Source organism: Dreissena polymorpha, chromosome 6 (assembly GCF_020536995.1).
Source record: "Dreissena polymorpha isolate Duluth1 chromosome 6, UMN_Dpol_1.0, whole genome shotgun sequence".
Taxonomy (NCBI): Eukaryota; Metazoa; Mollusca; class Bivalvia; order Myida; family Dreissenidae; genus Dreissena; species Dreissena polymorpha.
The window spans coordinates 6,721,155-6,740,634 of record NC_068360.1 but is presented as its reverse complement, the minus strand read 5'-3'; the positions used below and the strand labels follow the sequence as shown (position 1 = coordinate 6,740,634).

Genomic DNA, 19,480 nt, shown 5'->3' with positions numbered 1-19,480 from the left:
GTCTACCAAATTATTATAGTTCATGTAGCTATACCTCTATGGGCTCCACAAAAGACTGGTAGAAGGACCTATTTAGTACTAAAATTATTGTGGTATATGGTTCTTGAAGGGCAAAAAAACAATCTGTTAGATGGGCGTTTAAGCTTTAAAAATTAGTCCAGTATATGGGTATGTTATGGTAGAAAGGAAGGAAATAAAATGGTCAAATGACAATATAAAACAATCATGCAACGGATAACTAAATCCAATACAAAATACTCTTTCAAATGTATTTGTCAAGTCTTACATAATCTTATATGTGTATTTGCAATTGAAATAATAACTGTTTGACTTTGGAGTAATCAATGGCATGTCCAATACAGCAGTATGTTTTAATTGAGCTTTGTTCTGAGAAAACTGGGTTTAATGCATGTGATAAAGTGTCATCCTAGATTAGCCTGTGCAGTCCGCACAGGCTAATCTGGGACGGCACTTTCCGCCTAAACTTAATTTTCGGTGAGGAGGGCCTTGCTTGTAACTAAAAATACCATAAAAGCGGAAAGTTTCGTCCCTGATTAGCCTGTGCGGACTGCGCAGGCTAATCTGGGATGACATTTTACGCACATCCATTAAGTCCAGTTTTCTCAGAACAAGGCTCGACTTATTGAAACGATATTTGCAAGAAGACCACTTTGCCGATTTATACGATTGACATGTAGTGTTGTATTGTGGTCCCCTACAACATTGGTAAATATAATACAACTTGGGTAAAACATATCTGATTAGTCTATATTTAAATCTCTATAACTCTGGACACTATATAATGATAAACATAATTGTACTCACCTAGTATTTTTTAATCATAACACCAACAAGAAACATTAAATATTTAAACTGGGATCACAGTCTCGGAACGGTCGTTGTGGATCACGGGAAGTTTAATCCGTTTTAGGGACTAGCCGTACCTCACACTCACACTAAACTATTGCCTCGGAACGCTCGATGCAAAGCACCTGGGTTTTGTTCCGGATGTTAGACTAGCCGTACCTCACACTAAACCATTGCCTCGGAACGATCGATGCAAATCACAGGGTGTTAAATTCGGGTTGAGAGCGAGCCGTACCTCACCCTTAACCCGTTATTCATCACAAACCAAACGCATGTCGCAAATGGGTTAATCAAATATACATATAAACTCATAATATGAAAAAATATCTGTCACAGCGTCAAGCGCGAATCGCACATATATTTAGTGTGTCGAAAATATCCGATATTTTTTAAAACTATATGCGGAGTATGTTTCAAGTATAAATATCAACAATAATAATTAATCTTTTAAGAAGCGATGAATACACGCAGTACAAAAGCATATGCAAGTAAATTCTATAATATTGTTCGTCCAGATAACAAAAATTATTTTCTGATAACGGAAACATTTGCTTCAAAGCTTTACAATTGGTTTAAAGTTTCAGCTGAACCGGGGAAAACTTATTTATCTATATATACATAAAACAAAACAAATGTTTAAGCTCACCCCATAAAACTAATCACTACACCAAAAGTGTTTGCAGCAAAGAGATAAGGTTAATTTAAAAAGTAATATAACATATCTGCTTAAACTAAAAAAAGGATTGTATTTGCAATATAAAAGCATAATACTATTATAACCTTCTTTGTTTAACAATTTCTTCAAACTTTAACGTTGATGTCATTATTAGCCTTAGGAGCATTACTCTCCATACTCTACAATGCAACTTCTCATAAAATATGTCAGCCTAGTGCACTGTTATTGCAGACGAGATATGCATGACCAGTATTGCCCTCTTGTAGATGGTGTGTTCGCGTAGGAATATTATGTTCACATATCAATTACATATCAGTCACTAATTTGAAAATTGTGCAGCGATACGCGATATATTTATAAAAAGAATGTCCGAGGGAGATGGGTTTTTTCCTGGTTGACGGTACTGTGTAAATGCCAGCATAACATCGTATTTTCGTTTATAATGCAAACATTTCAAGAAAATATAACGTAAGAGAAATGTTGTTAATGTTATCTGCCCTTGTTGCAGGACACTAACTATAAAAGCCAATTGCTTAAAACTGGCATAAACTACTTTATACATCAGTGTCAGCATAACCATAAAAATGCATTACACAAATTAAGGACCGAACATTGGAAATCAAAATTGGGTTAAAATATGCCATAACCTTAAACGTTTTGACAGTATGTAACCATTATAATCTTATTGATACCTACCTCTCTAAGTGATTCTATGCTCACGAAATTGAAGGGTTGAACATGCTTACTAAAAATATTTCAACACCGTTCCGTTTAGTGCGTGTTTTGTGATAACACTTAATGTGTTTCCATTGAAAACATGTTTTATTCTCAGAAGATCTACACCGCACTTCATTATAAATTCCTATTCAGAATTTTGCTGAGTTAAATGCATGTTTGCAATTCTGATTTTAGTGTTGATGTTTGTCTTGAAAATTTAGTAAATTATTATAACATTATATTTGTATTAGATGAATGTCGTTTCAAAGCCTGTAAACGAGGAATATAAGGGCATGCATGTGGGAAATAATACTAAGATGAAATGTGTGCCTTCAAAAAGATTTACCTAACACCGTAGGAACAACACTTTTTTATGAAAAACCCCATGCCAGTTGTTATGTTAAGATCTCGCTTAAAGAAATATAACTTTGTTTTCACTTGAATTCAATTATTGAAAAGACCATTTTAAAACAACGTGCACCACATGCTAATTGTATTAGGATTTCACCTGTGGCAGGTCTAAGTTTAACAGATTCATATAGCTTGACTGCATTATAATTGTATCAAAACAATAAATACAAATTCAACACATGATAACCATGTGGAGACAGCATACTTTATCAAAAGTTATTGCTCAGATTAAAAGTCATTAATATTTTCTCTCTGACTGGCGTTTCTTGTTTGACTGATTGATTTATTTTTTATTATGTTAGAAGTCACATATACAGCAAAGCTATAAAATATCTTTTACACACATTATTGCTGCTGCTTCCTAAATTTGTGCGATGATGATCTGAACTATTGACTTAATGATGCGATTCATTTCATCGTTCCTCAAAAAGTTGTAATTTGTTTCTCCGGACCCTGTCCTACCATTGAGTAATTAAATGGTAATAAAAATAATGCGTGTTTAGTTCCCTTTTATTATTGTTTAATTTGAGTTGCAATGCTATGAGGTAAAGTTTTATTTACAGTGATAAATATCATGAATATTGCTGGGCAAATTGTGAGGTTGAGCTCTCTAAAACCTGTTTAAATCCCCAATGCTTTCCGTTGACCGTTCCAAGCCGGTGACCCTAGCTTTATTCTTATTTGTGTTGATGTTGTTTCGTATTGTGCTGTTTTGTACTATTTTGGCAATTGGTCACTTGCCTTAAATAAAGGACCAACTAATTGTATATAATGATAATGCAATACTGCTCCAGCAGCGGGAGTTTCACTTCTTTATATTATTGTCAATTTCACAATCGCTGCAATGCTTATAATCACTTTATGTGCATCAAATACACTTGTTTATGCTGAAATCTTTTGTTTCAATTACATATATAAACTGTAATGAGGGATAAAAATGAAACCTCAAAGGTAGAAAACTTACGTTGTTGAAAAACCAGTTCGTACACGCCCGTACAGTTCTAATCAAAATGTAAATTTTGTTTTGCAACCTCATGTGTCATCTTTCATCATCAAAAAGTAATGAGTTGCCATTTTATCTTAATTTCTCTTATTGTAACAATTTTAAGCTTACTAATTATCTTTTTTTACATGATGGTGTATTAATGGGATAAAAATGGGAAAAACGATTGCAAATTTTACTAATTATGGGTAAAAAAAAATAAACAACAATATATATTAATCGACAATCGTGATAATTTGTTAAATGATCCTTTTTTGTTTGACATTGTAGTATCTTTACAGATAAAATGTCAGCTACGTCAATGATGATTTTTTATTCCTTCAAAAGATCAATCATGCAGAGAACTTTATTATGTTCTAGCATTAAACCTTTGCCTCGATGATTCAACAAAGAACGCTTCTACGATAGTGTTACTGTCATATGCATCATATCCCTGTACTTTGAATAATGTGGACTAAGTTATGTTATTGGTTGATATGTAAATTTGTATAATTGTATGCAATGTTACACTGATTTCGTGTTGAACTGTTCTACAAAGTTACAGTTTTCCGAGTTTATTACCGTTCCAGTACCAACGATCACGATAAGAGGAGTATGGTTGTTTTACCCACAATGTGTCTTGTCCTACCGTCCGTAAGTCAGTCCGTCGATTCGTAAGCAAAAGTATGTCATGGAATTTCTCAAAAGGAAATATATGTACTTGGGCGAACGTGTTTATATGTATGATCAGGGCAAAGTACATATGTATGTGAGAAAATCCCTAATCTAACAAGACGTTATTAAGACAGCACACTATAAGTAGGTTTTGTGTTGAATTTGATCAATGACAATATTAAAGGTTTACACAAATTGAATCACCGTATCGTGCTCTCTGATAACATGTGTGCACACAGTACTAAATGTTATAGTAAACAAATATATAATAAATAAAATTATGAGCTTAAGAGTTGTATGTATACTATATGGAATGTGTTAGCTTCTTCTGATATACAGTTAAGTTAATTTTAAAAACATGGTTTGAAAAACTGATAATAATATGTCGTTGTTACATATTAAAAATGAACCATTATTAAATAAGAATAATCCTACAAAGGGTATGCTGTGTTTGCACAATACGATGTAAATGGCAATTAGGTTGGAGGATATAATAGTTAATATACATTGTGTATATAATTATTTGCATTTTAAACGTATCTTTAAAGATAGAAACCATTATCTGAATTGTTTCTTATACTGATCAAATTGCGTTACATTCGAATTATATCTTTATTAAAGCTTCCGTTGATTTATTAATATCAATATCATGATTTATCATAAGTTTGCAACACAGTGTTTAATGACTTGCTGTTTTTATCAAATAATCATGCATTAAGGTGGTAGACCAGGGTTTATGTGATCATCGATAAGCACGTCTGTCAATGTATTTCCTGGTTCAAAGCGACCTTGATACTTAGGTAAACTACATGTATCTTTTTAGTGCATGGTACTTCTATGTAGTAAATAATGCTTACATAGGATGTTCTGGAACATTTGATGTAAACATATATTAGCTGATGTGTGTTCATGGTTGACGGTTGAATGAGAAACGGATACATCTCATTTACAAATTCTGAGAGAATACATCTTTGTACTGAGCCCTCATTGTTTTGTACTGGTAGGCATATCCGTATGTCACCTATTGTCATAAGGCAAAACACAAACACAAGGTAATGAAACGTCTTTTAAAATATTTCGAACAACACATGCAATTTATATTTTTATTAATGCCTATACTTGAGGATCTTTAGGATCAAATAAATCTATTAGTGTTCAACTCATGTTAACATAGTGTATTATACACATTACTACAGCATTCATTACGTGTTTCGTGTCTCAATCCGCAAAAAATATCATCAAACGGAAACTCATTAGAAACATCAAACCATCTACAAAAAAAGTCATGAACGATTATTTGTTACAAAATAACACCATCAAAAACCAAAATAAAGCCTCCAAACCATTAACAAGCACTCAATGGCTTGTAAAGCTGTAATTTACTGACAGGTTTACGATAAAACGTTTGTCTGTGACTTTCGCAGTAAATAGTCTTAAATACAGTCAAACACCTTCAGAGCACGTGAGTTCACAAAGGTAGATTTTACGGTCACGAGACCTCCTTTAACCGATTACCGATTTTAAAGAGAAAGCCGACCTTAAAAATGCTAATTTTCCAGTGCGATCGAATGCGATAGTATAAATGTTAAATACTCGCGTTCAAGATAATATATTATTTAATAAAATGGTTTAATAATTTTAAATACCTAAAATAATAAACTGTAAAGTACTTGAAAATGTAACGATTCGAGAAATGCAAATTACTTATAACATTTGTGGGATCTAGAGTTGGAGTTAGAATATACGAGTTTTAATGAGTAAGGCGTTTTATCCAATTTCGAACGCGACATTGACGGTATAACACCTTATGGAATATACTAGCCTGTTTTCAACCTTGTGGGATATACCTGTCGCGTGCACGGACTACTTTTTACTTTACCTCTGAATGATTTTTCATAAGAAATAAAGTGGAGAAAATTTTAGCTTCAAAATTATACGACCATCAACCTTTAAATCTAGTCATATGACATAATTTTTCGCCATCCGTATAATGAATCAGCTGATTGATGGTGTCATAAAATGACATACTTATTGCGTCATTTCCCCCCAAAAAAATGTTGACGATTTATTATAAACGCGACTTATTTCACAAGTACATGTACTGTTTATCGACATATTTGAAGTGTCAATTTATCACATTTTCCTTATTTCGTGCATTGTTTATGATCCATGAATATATGTTTGACATTTAAGAATGTACAACAAGCAATACAAATATCGTACAATTCATAAATAATCTGCAATATTTGCTTTCCGATTTAATGCACGTTTGGCATAGAGCTGTGTAAAGTATAAGACGGTAAAAATAACACCACACTGGAATTCGGAACGTCCCATTTTGTACACGGGTATTATCCACTCATTTATCTGTTATGTAATGGAATGTTTTCTATTCTTTGTGTATTTATATATTAAATTATTTTCTTGTACAATAAGGGCATTTACCATAGACAAATAAACATTGTGCAAGTTAAAACATAACTATGTTTGTATGCAGAAATCTGCAAATGCAACCGAGTTTACCAACGGCTATTATTTGATAAACTGCTTCGGTTCATTTTAACACACGTAATGTACACAGAGTACATGAAGTAGCGTGTGACGAAGAAGAAAGTTTATTGAGTTCGTAAACTCATTTGAATATAGTTATAGGATGGCATAAGGGTCTTTATTTAACTATGCTAAAATAATTATTAAAGACCCTAGATGAAAATCGTCAATTATTGATTTAAATGAATTACTAGATGGATGTTAAAGGATAATTAAACGTAAAATACTAGTTCGAACGTATTTTGGTTTTTGTTTGTACTTTTGTCGTTCCCTGTTCTCGAGGAAATAATATGGGCGCCATTGATGCATCGGATCACACACGGTATACCCCTAACATTATATAAAAAAACACGTTCTGCGCGTCCTTAAATTCGTCGTCCGACGTCGGAAAACGTTTTGCCCTGTATATTAAGTCAAATAAAGTGTCCGTCGCTGCAATTGTCTGTTTACTCGTCGAAATTGTCAAGGTCGTCGATGGTGTAAATGTATGTTGACATCGACATCATTTTGCCACGAGCAATCGCCGCCATATTGGATTAAACTTATTGTTAAGGTTATGAGATCTATTTATGTTAAATGTCAGGTTGAAAAAAAATCAAATGGGATAAATAGAATACTAGGATTAGCGTTGAATACAGAGAAGTTTATGTTGCTCGGCTCGAACACCGAAAGCGCTCGCCAAGGCTCGCGCTCCCGGCGTTCTAAGCCTCGCAACATAAACTTTTCTGTATTCAACCTAGTACATGTTCATGCATTTCGACAAACGTTTTTGAGTGTCGTTAACATTATAAATATATATTTAAAGCGAACATAAAAAATAATTTCTATTCGTGTGTTGTTATTGTTATTGTTGTTGTTGTTGTTTTTACCACATTTATATAGCGCCCATTTCATACAGTATGTACGTTCAAAGGCGCTTTACATTTGTTCCCTGATCACTTGGCCATAAGTCGTCCGTCAACATCTAGGCGCAGTATGTATTTGCCTGGTGTTCATGTTCTATGTTTTAGAATATTTGTTTGAATACTTATAACTTTAAAACATGTCCTTTAATCATTTTAATAGTACACTACAAGTAGTTATTTAGTTTCCTATTCACGCATAACGTTGTTACATGTAAGTGTCATTGACTGCACATGTAAAAAAGATTCCATCATATACTGACTTTAGGCACGAATTGTGTTGGTGATACAGTTTTTGGGTAAAACTGAGGTTCGGATAGCACTCAAACCGGTATGAACTCCCCTTGCTCTTTATATGGAAGGATTCCAGAATTAATCATCATATCATGCGTGTATATGTATTGTTCTATGAAATTGGATGATGTGAACAAGAATTCGTATTAGTGTATGGTTGCTTGAGTTGGATAACTTAATTGTTTGCTTGATTTCTTTCCCGAGATACATGCTCACTTATATAATCAATATATCAACGCAAATGTGTTGTTAAAATTACATTCTTAGGTTTTCACTTATCCTCTACATGCATTGGAAAACTATGCAAATAAGTTCGTGAATGTCCCTTACCTATATCATATAATATGTGTTTCAATTGACAATAATGCAGCTTCCTCGGAATCACTTGACTTTCTCGCATATTTGGTGAATAATTTCGTGCCAAGTCCTATATGAAGAGCTCATGTGTTAAAGACGCACGCTGGCGCACACACAAATATTTTTATTCACCCAATTACTATATACTTAAGGACGACATGTTCAAATGAAGATGATTGTATAAGTGTGAAATTACCATTAATTTATAAAGTAGTTCCATAAGCCAATTTGTGAATACCACCTCGTTTTAACAAAAGTAAATATATATATATAATAACACGAACATAATTAAACATAATTTCGATTAATGATTACAAAGTATCCAACATAAATTTGTATATAAAATGTATTTCTAAGAAAGGGATGTTACTGTTATTGTTTGAACATGCGAAACACGTTGTTTAAGTATATTATTTTTATGCTTTCATTGTTCCAAACTGTGAACAAGTCATTTTAAGACATAACCAACAAAATTAAGGTTATTGTATGGCAAAATATAATATCAAACACGATATTAATTTTCAAGAACTTTATAATTGTACTTCAGATATCATGCCAAATATGAAATTTATTTTTCAAAAATGTTAATATCAAGGATCAAACAAGCTCCACAATACAAAACAGAGAATGAGGGTAATGATGGCATATGGTGCTTATGTCTAAGACAACCGTATATATCCCATGTTCAAACAGCGAAAGCTACGTTCCATATACATCATTAAGGCATAACGACGGCTAAATGGGACTTGTCTGCAAATGGAAGAATATTAAAGTATCATAAAGCAAATTATCAAACTATTATTGTCTGATACACATTATGAAACAAATCGGGAAAGCAGGGGCTAAGTGGTAGGTAGGAAGTAGCAAACGCAAAATCAATAAGAGGCACATGGATCAATGAGTTGTTCTGCTTACGGAAAGGTTAAGTTGTAATATTATCATGTTGTGGGTTAGAATAAAAGTGTATGGTTTTAAAATTATTCTTAAATAGGTTAATGTTTTTCTTTAATATCACTATACTTGTATTCCAAGATAAACATAATTCTAAGAAGAGCAAATATTCATGGGTCTATATTTAATGGGGAAATGTTGTCAATGTAGCCTCTAAATAGGCATATCGATTTTAACAAAAGGGCCTCGTTATCATATGCATTATAAATTATAATCGTTAAATTATCATCGTTTATAATACTTACTGTTACAAAACATTCATCGCTGACGTTAACTTACATAAATATTACGTAACATAACTACGCAACTATGTCCAATCCTGGCGCGGTAATCATAAAACAAGAATCCTTTTAATGCAAACATTTGTCGCATTTGATTTCAGTTAAGACCGCTAAGTATCTTACATCTATCAAATTAAGGAATTTAAATAATATACTTCTAAACATACCAACAATCTGCAAATTAGTTTTTTAACGATTAACATGCAAAATCTGGTATAGAGTGTATGTAACACAGTAATCTACACACAATTTTATTAATCATCGCCTACCATTTTATCGGAGAATACCCCCAACTAAAACCAGTTAACCCTTTGTAAGTTTATAAGTCAATTGCCGAACCATTTATCAAATGTGTGAATTCGCAGACAACCTTTAATATTGAATCGTTCATGGTATAAAGATGGAGCAATTCTCTCTGTACTCTACACAAGTCCTAACCTTATTATGCCTTCTAGGGCTAGTCATTATTCAGCTTTTTGAACATTATAAGGAAATCTGAGACACCATCAATTAATTTCTGCTCGTTTACATTTAAATAGATTGCCACAGAACGCGAAACATATAGTACCAAAGATGTGATATGACGTATTGTTGCGACTCATCAAAGTATAATTTAAACGACTTATTACCATGAGGCAACTACATAAAACACATTATCGATTCCGAATAACGTTCTGCGCAACGATTTGACTGGACTAATTTTCTGGATATCTAACGTCTGAGAAGCGATTAGACTGACTGTAACGTAATAGCAAATTTCTGAGCAATGACATTATGTTTTGGATCATAGCCCTGAACACAACCAAGCGTTGATAACGCACAAAATGAGGATTATTTGATAAAATTACAGTTACCATTGAAATATAAGTTTAATGCTTATACCTGAAAATAATGAGAACATATGTTGGTGTTCGCACTTTTTTACACGATCTGAACTACTGAGCATAAGGTTGCAGCTTACGAAAAAACTTGAAACTGTTTCTTTTAGATAATGAACACAACCATTGGTTTAAACTTCCAAAACTAAATCTTCTAACGAGAATACAAATATCCAAGTTTAAACGCATAAACATCATCGAATATAATTATTAGCACTGCAAAAAAATGTTATGTCAAAACAAATGTCATCGCTTATATCCCATCGATGGCTTGCACAGAGATTTGCTTATGAAATTACATTATACAACCCTATTAAGTTTGCAGTATCGATCGATTGATAAATCCATCTGAAAGTCTTTCAAGTGAACGTGGAACAAAAAGGAGAAAATATTCAAGAAATCTTTGTTAACGAATATTATTACTGTCATTATAGAAATACTCAACATCAACTGATTAAATATTCATTTTTTACATTTTGACAATGTTTGATAAAAACAAACAACACATATAGTCTAAGAACATCATTTTTGAGGCCAAACAAGCTCATACAGAATATTGATTGAATAGTTGATTTTACATAAAACTCAACTCATTAGACAAACGTTGATATTGGAGGAAGAAAATGAGAGTGTTTATACTGATTATAAGCAGACTTTAAACGGTTATAAATAAGTGGTGCAAGAAAATTGATGAAAGACACAGAGAATGAACCCTGTAAATAATGTCATACCAAAAGAGAAAAAACATCCAACTTCCTGGTTTTATAGAGGTCAAATCTCTTTACAACGTGTCAATTATTTAGTGCGACTTATAAGCTTTTTGCCGTTTATGTTTGCACGGGTGAAATGTCCTCTTTTACAGATAATTAAATTAGAAATTCGCCACTGTCTACGCAGAAAGAACATCATCTGGTTTACCGACACGAATCGAAAAATTCTGATATAAGTTCAGCAATAAATATTCACACGAAAAATAAAACAACCTTAATTATATGAACACTCGTGAGTTATATATTTACTATGTGTTTCCATGTATTTTGAAGCAAATCATTTCCTATCTTGGAAATAACTCTGTTATCCTAATGCATTTGACCTACAGGCAATAAACATGTCAGTCTTCATGAATGAAACAACTGACATTCGGCTTTTAAACCTACAAGCCTATTTAAGCGGTCAAACAGCAAGGTATAGCCTACTTTCGTGCGGAGATTTGACTTGAGCCGGTATAGCTGGATCAAATCCCTGCCTTCCTAACCAATAACGTGATGATAGCTTAGAAGAATGGTACAATAATTTTACCGTTGTTATTTTTACTTTGTTTAATTTACTGTTTTAATATGAACATAAACGTATGCACTATTTTTGAAAATATAATAAATATTATGCTTTATTTCATAACGTCATACTTAAATAAACACATAAAATCCTACCGAACCTGTTAGGATTTCCTTGTTATAGCAGAGATTGTATGGGAGAGCATTAAACGAAAATTCTGCGTAAAGATTGGAGTTTAGCATGCCATTGAAGGGAGTGTCTGACACCTTTCAGTCAAGTAAAACAATTAATATTGAAAATAAAGACGGTTTAAGATTCTATGCCTTTTATAATTTGTCACATTTTATGCCCTACGTGCGACTAATGCACTAGTAATAGCTGAAGTTTTACCTGATATAATGTATGTCCTCTTTGTCAGATAACTGATAGCAATGCCCCATTGTATGAGCAAACTTTACATATTAATCTCTTTTAAAGCAAGAAAAACACTTGCTACAGACTTTAAAAACACGTTTTATAATTGAATTTTGGAAAGAATTGACTAGCATGATTGTAACAAATCAAATAATCATATTGTTTGCCTTGTTATGATTGACTGATGCAAGTTTAAAGGGGACGTCCAACAGATAAAGCGTCGTATCGACGCGAAACGATATTTTGGGAAACTACGAGGATTGCTAATATAGTTATAAAATAAATCCGCTCAAAACATGAGCGTGGATGGTCGGGTGGTCTAGGTGGGAGGCTTTTTACGCAAGGACTCCAGAAATCCAGAGGTCAGTGGTTCGAGCCCTGTTGAGATTTACTTTTTTCCTTTTTTTAAAAATTGTATTCTTTTTTTACAGAAGATGTTTAGTTCAAATGTTTAAATTTATTAATATAAAGCATGTAAAGCATTTAATGACAAGCTTCAATACATGCCAAAATCTGTTGGACGGCCCTTTAACAAAAACCGGTGAAAATATAAACGGTATTTCAAGCTATGCCAACATATTAAATAGCATGGTTGTTGCAAGTCAATTACACACAGTGGTAGCCTGGTTATGAAGGACTTTTGCAAGTTAAAATGATCTGGTAAAATTAAAAACAGTATTACCAGCTATATCAACTCATAAAAGCATAACATGAATACATTGTGTGCCACATATTTACTAGTATTTGCATCCATAAATAAAACGTTGGTTACTTACATGTTTACACGTTATTCGAACGATCAAAACGAAGTTTTGAAAGAAAATACCGGAAATAATGAAGAAGAAAAATCGTCTACAACAATTTGTGACAAGAAGCATATATAGAAGATAGTATAGTCTATATACCGGTTCTGTTCAAGATTTGATTGTTTTCATGTACATGCCCTTGATGCATTATTATATAATTTGTCGTTGTAATTATTGACCATCATTGTTTAAAAAGCAGTGAAATTATTTCTAATATCTGTTATACATTACAAAGAGGCAGACGCATGACAGTGTGTTTGCTTTCTTTATTTATTTACCGATTGTTTTTGACCGGTAAAATACTAAAAAAGGTTAAAGGTGCGGTTTAAAGACTGCTTCGATATACATCTTCAGCCGACTTCACAATCAACCCCCCGATCACTGGGATTTAAGTCGTCCGTTAACATATGGCGCACCAGGCAGCCACGGCACATTGACTTTTTTCCCTCACAGGTACCCATGTATACACCTGGGTGGAGAGGAGCAAGCGTGAAATTAATTTTTTGCTCAAAAAAGGGATTCGAACCAGGGACCTTTCGATCACTAGCCCATCATCTTACCACTAGACCACTGTCCCCACTGTATCAATTGCACAGTGTTTACAAACTGCCGATTTTCTTATCTGTCGAGTATTTCATAGCTAATGTATATTGAACCTGATTTTTTTTTGGTGTTGTTACATCAAACATACACATATTGGGCATTAATAAAGTATTATATTAGTTCATCCATTTAATGTGTGTTACATTTACTAAATAAGTATAATACATTGATCACGTTTAAAAAAAATACGATATACACAGCTAAATCTGATGAATCGGATGCCTTGCAAATGAACCCATTTCCAGTAAATGTGATTTGTAGACCTACTGGTTTAACAATGATTATTCTAAAAATAAATATGTCCTTAATGACAGAAACACTATCGGGAGAGACATTTATATCTAACGTAGTATGCGAAAACATTGTGAATCACATATATCCAATAAAGGACAACAATAACAAAAGGTGACTGAGCCAGTGATAATTGTATATAAGCAAACACATCGAGAACGTTGGTTTGTTAGCACGTGGTACATATTGCGTATTTATTATTATCTGTCGTTTTGAACGCTGCTAAACGCTTGTATTCGCGCACAATGATCGGTGCCATTCGGTAATAAACAAAGGAAACTTATGAGGAATACAGACAAATATATAATTTCATGATATCACAATACAAATGTAACACTATTTTATTCGTTCGTAATTTTACAAGAATATGCATGTTTACAAGTTAAAAAGAGTACATGCATTTGAAAACTAAGCAAACAGTTAACGAATGTCCCTACCCAATATGATAATATTTCATACAATTTACAATAATGCAGCTTCCTAATAAAAACCCTGTGTACCAGTGTACCGATTTCTCGCATAATGTGTAAATATATTCATGCAAAGTCATATTTGAAAAAGGCATGTGTTACAGACGCACGAGGACGCATACACAACTACAATATACTTATAAACGACATTGTCAAATAAATATGTGTGTGTGAGTGTAAAATTCCCATTCATTTTTATAGTAATTCCATCAGACTATTCGTGAACACATAATTATACCACCTCGTTTTACAAAAAATAAATATAAATATATTTATCCCACTCGTCTCAGAAAGGCTAACATGGCTCGACACAATCACACTAAAATAGTATTCTATTTATCATACAATATTTGTGTATTTAATGTATTTCTGATCGAATAAAAATAGTAGTCTTTAATTTATAAAATATAAGAAAAAACACATTAAATTAGCTGAATCTTACATTGCGTAGTAATATCAATTGTGATCTTTCCCGTTTACGGCACTCGAAATAGTCCTTAAGAATTCCACGTAAAAGAAGAGTAACGAGACAAAATATCGCTATAAGCCTCGTTCCAAATGTTACACATTCAAGTAGAAAACAGACGGTTGTGTTCAAACTACAATTCTGGTTTCATCACTGTAAAATACCGAAAACAAAAATAGCTGCCATTTTTAAATATACAAAATGTGTAGAAACCTACGTGAAGTTGTGTTGATCTTCTAACCATGTATATTTTCGTGAAGGTTAATTTGCTTCCATTAGGAGTTAAAATTCTGGACACATGTCTTTATCGCCATCCATCTTTTCCATGTTAACGCACTGGATGCAAGCAGGCAATTTTTTGTGAATAGACATTCTTTGATCGACTGACAAGGAAACGACTTATTCATCAAAGAAATTACCCTTTTAACTCAACATCGATTTCCTTCGAACAGTTAAAGAACAATTCACTGATTCTACTTTTCTTAAATTTAATCCATCAATTGTTCATCAAAACATCGCGTTATTCGAGTACATTCGACATTTTAACGAAATTGAAAATGCAGTCTCACCAGTTTCATTTTAGTTTTATATCCCAACACTGTCATTCACATTCATAATCCATCGTAAACACACACACGAATCGTGTGGTGCTTAAACAATATTTAACTGTTAAATAAAAACCATCCAAGTCCGAATTGTTGTTGTGCTTAAATCCACAGCGTCTAGCTTGTTTCGTCATTTAAAAAACGTCACATGAGATACGTACATAAATTGCGTAAACAATTCAATGAAAATATAAGTACGGAAAGCTGGTTCTTTATAAATTTTAGTGAAGGACCAAAATAGTATGATTGTATGACTCAAAATCTGTGCCCATCTATAATAAAGTATAAAAGTAAGATACATATTATAGACGTTTAATACCCGGCTGAGCCGGGCCGGACAGTGATAATCTGCCCCATGTCGCTAAAGCCCTCAGGCCGTTATGCTTCCTGCGGGCCGATTATCACTGCTCGGCCCGGCTCAGCCGTGTATTCTAAGGATTTTTGTTTAATGTCTACCGCGCAATGATTGGGAATAGTTGCGTAGTTATGTTACGTAACATTCATTGAAGTTAACGTCAGCGATGAATGTTTTGAAACAGTTAGTATTTTTAACTATTTTATCGTACAGCTAAATGTACAGAACAAAATAGGACTCATACAGAAAAGATAAGGTTTTCTTCACGGATATTTTAGATAAGGTTTATTCCACAGATAGTTTTAGAACATAGGGACAACTTTTTTGGCCTTTCGCCCCTGATTGCGTCACTCAGATCATCGGGTACGCAGTCGTTGGACGAGGTAACGAGTGTGTGTGTTTGCGATGGATTATTAAGAGGATATTCTTAGTATCTAAAGTTCTTTTTGAGAAATTGCAGGAATTAGTTTTACAGACAAACACAGGCACTTTCGGACATATTTTATGAATTCTTTAGTGACTACTTTATTACTAATACTCTGTCATGTAAACATCCTAATAAACTTATTTAGATAAGCGATTTGTATTCTTACAAATGTACACATATGTAAGAATATATTACACATATTTTATTTGCACTGGCAGACCATTAGGCCAGACAGAAACACAGATGAAGATCATGTAGACCTCTTGGGTGAAACTGGAAAGATCATTACTTGGAAAGTGTACACTGTGGTGAAAATGTTTTCAGTTGGAGGAACATAATTGAATGTGTTCACATGTTAATTGTTTCTAATGCATAATGCATGACGTAAAAAGGTTCTTACATGAATGTAAACAGTTCTGCTTGCAGGTCAAACACCACCATGAAACACTTAGGACTAATAGAACCACAACAAAATAACCAATGGGTATGAATAGCCAAACACTTCTATTTTCTGTATCTTTTTGATCTGAAAAAGAACCATATTGAAAGTGAAAATACAAATACAATTTCAGATAGTTTTAATCTGGAACTGTTCTTTGCAAAATCATTGGTAAATTAGATTTTTTTTTGTTTAGTAAATGCTAACACTGGCATAATTTCTTGTATACCTTCCATCATATCATTATCCTTTTAATGCAAAAAAATAGTCGCATTTTATTTCAGTTGAGATCGCTAAGTATCTTACATCTATCAAGTTAAGAAAATTTAATAATATATTTCTAAAATACTAAAATTATGTAAATTAGCTTTTTAAATATTTATATTTTATATTTGTTTTATAAATTATATTATAACTAATAGACTGTTGTATCATCACAGATCCATCTTTGTATTATGTAATATGTAATATTATATACTATATATATTTTTCCGCCAAACGACGTCACGTTATTGTATGACGTTGACGTCACTTCCTTTGTATTTGTTTATATTAATGTACTACTTATGAAGGCTATGGCCGTAACGTGTTTGGTACTTAAAACATTTTAATAAACAAAAATGACGTGTTTGTACGATTTATTTAATGTTATCTTTTAAAAGATATACATACATAATATGGTATAGAGTTTATGTAGCACAGTAATCTTCAAACAATTTAATCAATCAACGCCTTCCATTTTATCGGAGCGTTAAATATTTCCCCAACTATAACCAGTTACCCTTTGAAAGTATATAAGTCAATTACCGAACCATTTATCAGATGTGTGGATTCGCAGAAACTTATAATATTGAATCGTTCATGGTTTAAAGACGGAGCAATTCTCTCAGTACCCAACACAAGTCCTAATCATATTATGCCTTCTAGGACTAGTCATTATTCAGCTTTTTAAACATTATAAGGGAATCTCAGACACCGACATTTATTTCTTCTCGTATCTCTCACAATAAAATAGTTTGCCAAAGATGTGATATTACGCATTGTTTCGACTCATCAAAGTTTAATTTCAACGACTTATTACTATGAGGCCACAACATAGGAACGCATTGTCGATTCCGAATAACGTTCTGTGCAACGATTTGTCTGGACTGATGTCTTAATATCTAACGTCTGAGAAGCGATTAGACTGACTGATACGTAATAGCGAATTTCTGAGCAATGACATTACTATTTTGGAACAAAGCCTGGAACACAACCAAGCGTTGATAACGCACACAATGAGGATTATGGGATAAACAATTACAGTTAACACTGAAACATAAGTATAAGGCTTATACCTGAAAATAATGAGCACATATGTTGGTGTTCGCACTTTTTTCAACAATCTGAATTACAGAGCGAAAGGTTGCACGTTTAGCTTGCAAATATTGACCTGACTCTGATCTTTTGATCTGTATGCACACGTGCTCTAAAATATATGTAAAATACATATACAGGTTTCCATACTGAAATCTATTTTACTCAATATTAACGAACGCCAAAAAGTATTTTGATTTCGACTGTGTTACAAAACTAAAACTGAACACAATTGAAGAAAAGAATTTAAGCGGTTCAGTGTAGCTAATACATTACATATTAACTGGGGAATTTTTAAGATAATTAAATATATAAAAAACTCTGTGATACAGTGTGGTAGCGTTAAGCTGGATATTTGTATGAATTCCAAATTTTATCCTTGTCAAATATTGTTCATTATATTCACTTTTTAACTGGAACGATTGGATTTTAGTTTTCTCTTGTTTGAAGTTGTATTCACATGACACAGTTAAAATGTTGTTATCATTTTAAAGTGAGTAGTTTCTTTCGTGAACCTTACGATTAAGCGAATTATTGTTCCGTCCAGGAAATAATTATCGCATGTTCTAATTTTACATCAAGGGACTTAAATGGGCCTATCTGACGTTTTGGAAAATTATCAAAATTAAAAAACAATATGCTTCAGATTTGTAAATTGTCGTTGTACGTATGCTATTTGTGAGCAAAAAGTAATAGCTACATGGAAAGCTTGACGTTTTACGATGTGGTTTTCACATTCTTTGGGAACCAAGTCCGTCTTGTGTATTGAGAAAGAAACTCTGTGTGTATGTCTAATAAGGCGGATAACAGTAAGTCTGTGTTAAAATGTATTGCATAATTAAAAATATAAAACTTTCCAATGCTTTCAATTAATTAAGACGTTTTGCATCCAGTCTTCAATGTTAAGCCGAGCAAATATTAATACTTGCAGATAATCAGTCTCAAATGGACAATTTACCTTACATTTAATCATCAATCATAATGTAACCTTGTGTTTATGTTTGTTCATATTTTTGTAGGTGTCCCTCTTTTGCATCATGACGCCGGCAGCTCTTGATACTGTTCCCCTACGGCCAGATATTGCTCACCTCCTGGAAGATTTCAAAGGCGAGTGTCGATACTCCGACATCACGATTGATAAACGGAAAACAACTTTCCAATAGGCAGCCATATCTCACAAAGGTACCTTGCGATACAACTCTCCAATAGGGAGTCATATCTCACAAAGGTACCTTGCGATACAACTCTCCAATAGGGAGTCATATCTCACAAAGGTATCACGCGATGCAACTATCCAAAAGAGAGGCATGTGTCATAAAAGACATAAGTAATGGATTGTATTATTTGACATACACAGATCTGATTTAATTTAAAAAAGAAGAAGACTCATTGTTCTCAGTATTAGCAATTAATAAAAGCCGAACGGTTGACA

At 33.0% G+C, this 19,480-nt stretch overlaps 1 protein-coding gene across 1 annotated transcript in view; it reads left to right on the top strand.

Moving 5' to 3' along the window:
* Window positions 1–19,211, top strand: part of LOC127834185 (opsin-5-like) — a 79,870-nt gene extending 60,659 nt beyond the window's left edge. The window contains exon 7 of the mRNA XM_052359827.1: window positions 19,068–19,211. Within this exon, the coding sequence (XP_052215787.1) occupies window positions 19,068–19,211 (144 nt within the window). The remainder of the gene's footprint in view (window positions 1–19,067) is intronic.
* The last annotated feature ends 269 nt before the right edge of the window (window positions 19,212–19,480 follow it).